Below are 9,490 nucleotides of genomic sequence, written 5' to 3' on the forward strand. Positions count from 1 at the left end.
TTATACGGTGAGAGATGCTGTAATCTTCACAGCTGCATGACCTGACAGTCTGGGCGGAGATTAACAGGCTTTTTAAAACTATTCTTCGATCGGTTTGAGCTTTGGCCAACACTGAGTGAGATGATCGAAACCACCATCAAGTCCCATGGTGTTTGACTGATCTGTCCCACCGGATAACAACAACTGCAATCTGCGGAAATGTGCTGATCTGAACTTCTGTTGTTCTTGAACTCTGGAAGGTAAGCTTCGTTTTAGTTTTGTGGAGATATCTTTGCTTACTAGTAGCTAAAACTGCCACTGAACTCATTAGAGATTAGCAGTTGGTGTTATACCGGTCAGAATTTCTCAAGGGCAGTTTTAGGTCATTTTTATTGAGACACAATTTTAACTTGTTAGACAGTTGTCCATTTAAATTGTATGTCATCAGATTTTTTGTTGGAGGCCTAAACCTGTGTAAAGTGTTATTTAGGTGTATTATGCCAGCACGAATCTAGTTTTTTTGCTTCTAAATATAGTTGTTACCATTTTCTAAATTCATAATTATTATATGAGTCTTATATATGAATGTATTTACATGTTATAGATATTATGATACATATACATACATTTTCCCCAGTGTTACCCCTAATATTTGTACTTTTAAAAATGTATTTGTTCATATCCATGTCCATATATTATATCAACTACCTATATATTTATTCATCTTATTGTTTTAATATTATACATTTGGTATTATGTGGTGTATCGTTTGCTGACTGAATATGCAGCTTTAATCTTTACATCGGTGTTTCTGGATCATTCTGTCAGGCCATGCCAAGTGTTACATCACTCTTGATATTAATGTTGGCCAAAGGACAAAAAGGATGCATGGAAATATATTTGTGTTTTAATCTTGACAGTTAATCTTTAGAACAGTTTCATGTCATAGTTCGTAAACAAGCACAATCTTTGTGAAAACTGCTTGCTTTGTGCTCTCATTCATCAGGCTCGTTTCTTCATACTCTTACTTTGTGTTACTTTTTCAGTTTTGCCGAAGATGTCCAGTCATTTCACGGAAGAGGAGCAATCCTCGTAGCTCCATTGAAAACATTGTTTTTTGGAACATCTATCTCATTGCTTGCGTGATTTCAAGGAAATCCTGATTGTTGTTTGTGTGTTGGTCCACGTGAGAGGTCGAAAGTGTTTCTCCAACGCGTCCTCCAGAAACTCAGACTGTTGTCCAAAGCAGACGAGGCTCAGCCCCCTCATTCGGAACTGATGGGAAGTGTGAGAGCCCACCGATACAGCATAGTTTCCTCTGAGGAAGGTGGGATGAAGCTGTCCCCCATCGCTGTGCAAAATGGCTACGGCAATGGAAACGTTGGCAGCAAAGTGCAAACGCAACACCAAGAACAAAGCCGTTTCGTCAACAAGGACGGACACTGTAATGTGCAGTTCATCAACATGAGTGAAAAAGGTCAACGCTACCTGGCGGACATCTTCACGACATGCGTTGACATCCGCTGGCGTTGGATGATGGTCCTCTTCTGCCTCTCCTTCCTGCTGTCCTGGCTTCTCTTTGGATTAATATTCTGGCTTGTTGCACTTTCGTCAGGGGGCTCGGAGAATCAAGAGCAGATTTGCATTTCGAACGTCGACAGCTTCACTGCAGCCTTCTTGTTTTCCGTGGAGACACAAACGACTATTGGATATGGCTACCGATATGTAACGGAGGACTGTCCTATTGCAGTCTTCATGGTGGTTTTCCAGAGCATCTTGGGATGCATCATTGACGCCTTCATCATTGGTGCAGTCATGGCTAAGATGGCTAAGCCTAAGAAAAGAAACGAAACCCTTGTGTTCAGTCACTACGCCACAATAGCCATGAGGGACGGTAAACTGTGTCTGATGTGGAGGGTCGGGAACCTCCGGAAAAGCCACCTGGTGGAAGCTCACGTTCGTGCCCAGCTGCTCAAATCTCGCACCACCATTGAAGGTGAGTTCATCCCGCTGGATCAGATAGACATTGATGTGGGATTCGACACTGGTATTGACCGTATATTTTTAGTGTCCCCCATCACCATTGTTCATGAGATAGATGAGGACAGTCCATTCTATGACATGAACAAACAGGAACTGGAGAGTTCGGAGCTGGAGATAGTCGTGATTTTGGAAGGCATGGTGGAAGCTACGGCCATGACCACTCAGTGTCGCAGCTCTTACGTGACGAACGAAATCCTGTGGGGTCATCGTTTTGAACCCGTCCTCTTTGAGGAGAAAAATCATTACAAAGTGGACTATTCGCACTTTGAGAACACATACGAGGTTCCCAGCACGCCTCAATGCAGCGCTCGAGATTTAGCCGAAAAGAAGTACATCACATCTAGCTCGAACTCTTTTTGTTATGAGAACGAAGTAGCCTTCATGGATAAAGAGGAAACTGAGGATGACGATGATGAAGGTGATGATGAAGAAGACCAGAATAACAGAAGAGACAGTGTGGCCTTGGAAGGATCCATTATTGATGATGTCAAAAGCACAGCTTCCAGTCAGGATACTTTACCACTTCAGCTCAAACCTTTAAGACAGCAGCCAGAGATATGACGATTTAAGAAAGATGCTTTGTGGTGTACAGCATACAAATGAAAAAGCCTGACTGAGGAAAGGCTGTTTTGATGCTGTTTTGAGAGCATGTTTCCATTGATTTGAGAGGAACCAAGAAGGTTGGGTTGCAGATGTCTTGAAACTTTCACTTTGGCTTGTTATCTAAGAAGACCGATCAACAAACATGAACTTTCAAATCTATTTTAAAAGCTCTGTTCCAAACCAAGTAGGCCAAACAATATAACTTAACACCAATTCCAAACTAGTCAAAACAACTCAATATGGCTCATTTATATTTCACACTTTTTTCTTTAATCCACTCCTGGACCAAAAAAAATGGATCAGTGGCATTCTATATAGAACCCCAGGGTTTTGACTCAATTTTAAAAAGCCCTTTATACCAATAAGGTCTATATAAGGAGAAATGTCTTAAATGATTGCTTAATGCTTTTGTTTTGAATGGGTTATTTCCATTTAATAATGATGAAGATGTTTAATTCATTACATTTAATAAAAATAAGTTTAATTAAAGCTAAATCCATAAAATGATCCCATTATAGGAACCCTTAAAAAAGGTTCTATACAGTGTAATGAAGTTTCACATTCGCATTTATCTAAAGATGCAGTACTCTAAAAGGTCCAAAAGCAGTCCATTCAAATTGGATAGAGCTAGTTTCCTCTCCACCATCTTGGATGCACTTTTTATTTCTTTGAGCTTGTCACAAAGCATTCTGGGCATTCTTTCTCCATTAAGGATACAGTTGGCCAAAACAAGGTAGGCTGCCTTAAGGAAGTAGTATAATGTTGTTTGGGAGCAGCTTTTACACATGAAGCCAGTCTATGATGCTGTAACATGCTGTATATGTATGTAGCTCACTAGGTTTTGGAGCAGAGCTATAATTTTACAAGTCACGATGATTTTACAGGACGGACGGTTGACTATTTTGTCCCATTGTCCTTCCTTGCACACAGGCTATTAATAGTAAATTCAGGATAATACCTTGTGTTGTGATGAAATCATGTTTGTCTACAAAAGCAGAGCTGGTATAATGAAGCTTGTAGTGAAGATGAGAACCAAATGTTTCCTTTTGATCTCGTCTATGCCATAGAGGAGTTTTTGAGCATTTAAACTCACTGCAATGATAACACAATTCAAGATAAATGAGCAGAAGTATAAAGTTAGAACACTAGCATCCATATTTCACATTTATAATGTAGTTGTCATTGACAGTAGGCATTTTTATGTGAAGAGCTATGTGTTCACAGATGATTTGAAAACCTTGACTGAAAATAATGAACCTGTTAATGAGCTGGTCTCTTAACATACTTCTCTATTCTTTCTATAAATACAGTTCTGTTGCAGAAATCTGTTGATGACGTACATTTGATGTGGTTAAATGCATTACGATATCAGTACTGAAGATTAGCTATCCATTTTAAAGACCGTATAAGCTAATCTAGGGCACTTATTGTTTGACCATTAGTGAACGTAAAGCTCCTCAGTCCATGTACTGCATCTTCTATGACCTGAGCGACAGGGCTTGTTAGAGCACAATTAACATCTCAGGGTTTGGATGAAATCTGGCATTCATACAGCACAAATGGTCAAAGAGTTGTAAATACACTACAGCAAATCTTTGAATAATATGTAAAGAATGTCATGTTCATAGCAGTATATGTGCTTTTGATGTGCAATATAGCTTCAGTGACTGAAGACATGAATGTTAATGTTTATAAATGAAGGCACAAATGTTACTTATCTGCTGCTATTTAGGGAAGATTATAAAATCTAAATATGTTGACAAAATTTGTATGACATAATGTGTTCAAGCCCAAGTAATAATGACTTGCAATGCTGTGAAACAGTTGGGGACCAATATCTAATCTGTTTTTTATATATATACAAGACTGTGAGAGTAGCTATCAAACCACAATAAAAGTTATTATTGATTAACAATATAATCTGCAGTGTGATCATCTGTGAAGTCTGCCCGATTTCTTATAAATTCAAGGTGAACCCTGGTCCATGTTTTTAAATGTTTGGTTTTATGCATAATTATGGTCTGTGTTTCTAACAGCAGGTATAAAAAGCCTAAAATTAATATCCTTGACATGTGTGCGATATCATATAATATTACTTTATTATATATATTTCTTTGGCCTGCAGAATATTTGATATTTCATAAAAATAAAGGTATTTTGACTGCCACCAAATTATGTAATCCTAAATGATAGCATTTCAGAGTATGGCATCACATATGTATACATGCTACATTTAAAGAGAAGACGTTCATTCATGTACAGTAGTTGACATTCAGATCATCCAGACAAGGACTGTGTGGCCGGACTAATTTAAATCCATGACCCTAGTTTTTGTAAACAGAGTATCGATTGGACACAGGAGATGCAATGAGAGGATTGGATTTTGTTCTGCTGAAAGTCTGATTTCTCCCTGAGGCAATTTTCCACATTATCCAATGACATGTCCTCTTTACTAGAGAAAGAAAAAATCAGTTGACTAGATTTCATTGAGCATCAGATGCTTAATGAACAAGTATATATATATATATATATATATATATATATATATATATATATATATATATATATATATATATATATATATATATATATATATATAAAGAAGAGGTACTTCTGTGTAAAATGAGTTAAGCCTTAATCCGAGCTACAAAATAAAGAACACGAGGTAATATGAAGCAGCTGTTGCAGTGAAAGTTATTAAAAGTGCCGTATCAGTTCAGGTATGGTCTCTGCAGTTATTAGGTTTAATCTCTAATGTTATTCCTGATGAATGAAGTCTGGTTTTGAGATTAGGATTATCCCTCTACCATGCTGTGGTGCAGGAAAAAACTATATGACGCACAGTTTCACAGAGCAGTCATGTAGATTAAATGAGATTTTGCGTCAACATGTTTCTCACTCCTGAATTTGAATCAATCAGGTATCTGATTTTTGTTTGCAATGAGTCTGCAAACAAAAATGTTGAGCGTGTCATGCCACCGTGCTGGTAAATTCCTTCAAGGGTTGATCCATAACCATGGGTTGTGCTGCTAAAGTCTTAAAGGTCATTTGTTTATGTTACATTTCAAATCATTCAGAGCTGCATTGTGCTCTATAGAGACATAATGAAGAAACTCTTGGTTCACTTTTAGGTCAGAGTTGCTAGGCATCTAGATATAATAAAATTGGGAAATTCAGCAAGCAATTTTATCTCAGAAGAACTCATTTAAACAGAATGCTCACTTCAAAAGAATGTTAAAAATATACTTAGTGACTCAATAACAAAATTTTTTTATTTTATTTATTTATTTATTGCATTACCGTGTTTTGAAGTAAACTTTGAACATTTTGTTTTATTTACATTAATAATAAAAGATTCACTTAATGAAAACGAGAGCATGCAGATGTAACATTTCAACATTTATTTTATATTTTAAAGTATGTATTGTAACTTTTATTCTGGGATAAACCCCAAAATTTCAATGACTGCCATGAGCAACCCAGATATTTATAGGATCATTTAGGATCCCCTATTTCAGGCCACAATATGTAGTTTAATCTTATATATACTGGTGATGCAAGGATACCATAGAATTTGTCAAATGAGGGTCGTAAACAGCCTGTTAAACAACTTCATAAAAAATAATATAGTCTGAAGTGATTTTATATATATATAACGGTTAGTTCCTGTCCTTGATTCTGATTGGCCAATAGCTGTGATTTATTCACAATAAAACACGTCTATGACCGCTTCACCCAACAGTTCTGTGTATCACTACACAACACCCTTAGCAACCGCTTTAGCAATGTAAACTTAAACGTAAACGTAAAGCTTACTGTATTATGTAGAAGAGTATTGTGACAAATTTTCCTTCAAGGGGGGTGTAATGCTATTTCATCCATTCTCATGCTAAACATGGCCAAAGTTTCTTTGATGACGTATACAGCCTTCAAATGCGACCTCCGGAGGACGCAGCCTCCGAAATGAGACACAGCTCCTGTCAACAAAGGAGTGTGTTTTTGGTTGTGAGGGAAAGATTACCTTTTTCAGCTTCCCAAAGAACACAGCATTAAGGGAACAGTGGATTAACAGTCCAGTTCGATGCTGGATTTGCAGATCGCTGGTGGTGAGTAAAACTACATTAAATGTCTGTGTTATGTTGGCAGTCAGCGTGCAAGTGAATCAAATGTAAACAACACGGACGTTTTTGTTTCCTTTTTATTTATAATGATGTCGCAGCTAGTAGACAATCTCTACGCAAAAGCTGCACGCACTCGTGACTCTAGCTCTGCCCACAACACTGACAGCAGGCACGCCTCCAGGAGCTCGGCTTTTTTCAGAAAGACTCGGTACAGTGTATGTATCTTTTATAAATATGATAAAAATAAAGACTTTTCGGAGATATGAAGGATGCAATATTACTCTAGATGTACTCAAGATTAACACGAGATTGGCAGAAACTGTATGTGATACCCTCCTTTCAGATCAGATCTATGTTTATAATAATCTGTTTAAATGTCCGATCTTGTCCTTTTAACAATTCAGGGGTTTTCCCATGACTGACAGCGCTAGTCAAAGCTTTTGTCAGTTGCGTCTTGTTCCGTGTTCACAACAATTCAGTTTTTTCAATATAAAAGTCTTCGCTACTGACTGACACAACAGTTCTCATAAAGACAGTCTTTCCCGCCATCTAATGCTGTAATTAATGTAACTTCTGTTGCTGTTCACGCTCAGGGACTTTTTTTTTTCGACAGAAGCATAGTGAAAGTTAACTTCATGAAAGTTGCATTGATTTATATTTTTGGCTTTAATATAATAGTATTGTGGGGTAAACCGTTTTATAAAAGCAATAAGGTAGTCGAAGCTATATATATATATATATATATATATATATATATATATATATATATATATATATATATATATATATATATATATATATATATATATATATATATATGTATATATTATTTTTTACATAAAGATCTTCAAAACTCATCAATCTTCAAAAACTGCATTATGAAGATTAAAATATCTAAACACAAGATAAAGAGCCAGGTTTCTTTTATTTTAGTGTCTTTTAACTAGTTGCTTATTTACAGAAGAGGAGTAGGGCCAAGCAATAGTAAATAAATAAAACCATCTTGAGATTAAAGTTGTTAAATTTCGAGAAAAAAGTCGAGATAAAATGTTGAGAATAAACTTGTTAAATTACAAGAAAAAAGTTGTTAAATTTCGAGAAAAAACTCGTTAAATTTCGAGAAAAAAGTTGAGATAAAATGTTGAAAATAAACTCATTAAATTACAAGAAAAACGTTGTTAAATTACAAGAACAAATTCGTTAAATTATGAGAAAAATGTTGTTAAATTTAGAGAAAAAAGTCGAGATAAAATTTTATGAGTTTATTCTCAACATTTTATCTTGACTTTTTTCTCGAAATTTAACATTTTTCTCATAATTTAACGAATTTGTTCTCGCAATTTAACAACTCGTAATTGTTCTCGTAATTTAATGACTTTTTTCTCGTAATTTAATTACTTTATTCTCAACATTTTATCTCGACTTTTTTCTCGAAATTTAACGACATTTTTCTCATAATTTAACGAATTTGTTCTCGTAATTTAACAACTCGTAATTGTTCTCGTAATTTAATGACTTTTTTCTCGTAATTTAATGACTTTATTCTCAACATTTTATCTCGACTTTTTTCGTGAAATTTAACGAGTTTTTTCTCAAAATTTAACAATTTTAATCTTGAGATGGTTTTTTTTATTATTGCTTGGCCCTAATCCTCTTCCATACTTATTAGCATGCATATTACTAGAATATTGGCTATCCTACCCAATACTTAAAATTAACAACTACCCTACTAACTATTAATAAGCAGTAAATTAGGAGTTTATTGAGGGAAAAGTTGTAGTTAATAGTTTATATGTGTTCCCTATACTAAAGTGTTACCGGTCATTGTCTCTGTTGACATCTCTGCAGACTGACATTTCCTGAGTGAGCAGTATTGACAGATAACACATTCTCTCCAATGCTGATTACATAAAGCAGTGTCCATTAATGACCTCTAGCGACACTGAACCACTACTATCACAATACAAAAAGTTTGCATTATGCTGTGCACAGATTACATATTATGTACATTTTGTGTATGCATATAGATTGTCTAATACATTTACCAAAATGTGAATACTTAACAGAGCACAGCGATTGGTCTGTGCAACACCACTTCAAGGACATGGAGAAAGGTCTTTATCATTGGTTGTGAAAGCTGTCAAGGTGTGGTGTAGGGTTAGGGGTTAGTTTCTGTTGCAGCAATTCACCTTTAGGGATGCCCATTACTCTGACTTGCAGCTATCCCTGTTAATCTGAAATCACATACTTTAGGTACTTACTTTGGATAAATAATTATTTAACAACCGCTTAAAAAGGATGTTCTAAATAGTATGAGTGTGTGAATGTAATTTAGACATACTACAATAATTATGCTGTCATTATCATGTGACCTACCAGCATCAGTTATGTCACTTCACTGCCATTTATAAATCCTCTCCCGTGGCCTCATGGGATAATAAACGGTCCATCGTAAACACACTTCAGAATCTCGCCGGAACTAGGTCATCCAGATACTTTTTACCTTTTCTTTTATGAGTACTGTGAATTCAGACATACTTCTTTTGTCAAAAACTGTTTTTTGCCTATGGTATGGAAGCATGTGGCTGCATCTGAAACCACTTTTTTTATTACACAAACATGATGAGGTCATGTGACTACAATTTAGCATACATCCTGTTTTTCACTGCATTCTCACTTGTCTGTATACAGTATATATGGTGCAGAAAGCTAGTATATTATTCCAAACATTCTGCAGCCTGAGC

General features: G+C 35.8%; 1 protein-coding gene across 1 annotated transcript; it reads left to right on the forward strand.

Moving 5' to 3' along the window:
- Nucleotides 1-4,482, forward strand: kcnj2b (potassium inwardly rectifying channel subfamily J member 2b). Its single transcript, XM_067382618.1, has 2 exons — nt 1-239; nt 1,026-4,482. Exon 2 carries the CDS (start codon nt 1,258-1,260, stop codon nt 2,581-2,583), a length of 1,326 nt encoding a protein of 441 aa, XP_067238719.1. The 5' UTR covers nt 1-239; nt 1,026-1,257; the 3' UTR covers nt 2,584-4,482.
- The last annotated feature ends 5,008 nt before the right edge of the window (nt 4,483-9,490 follow it).

This window comes from Chanodichthys erythropterus, chromosome 3 (assembly GCF_024489055.1).
Source record: "Chanodichthys erythropterus isolate Z2021 chromosome 3, ASM2448905v1, whole genome shotgun sequence".
In the NCBI taxonomy this organism is placed as follows: domain Eukaryota; kingdom Metazoa; phylum Chordata; class Actinopteri; order Cypriniformes; family Xenocyprididae; genus Chanodichthys; species Chanodichthys erythropterus.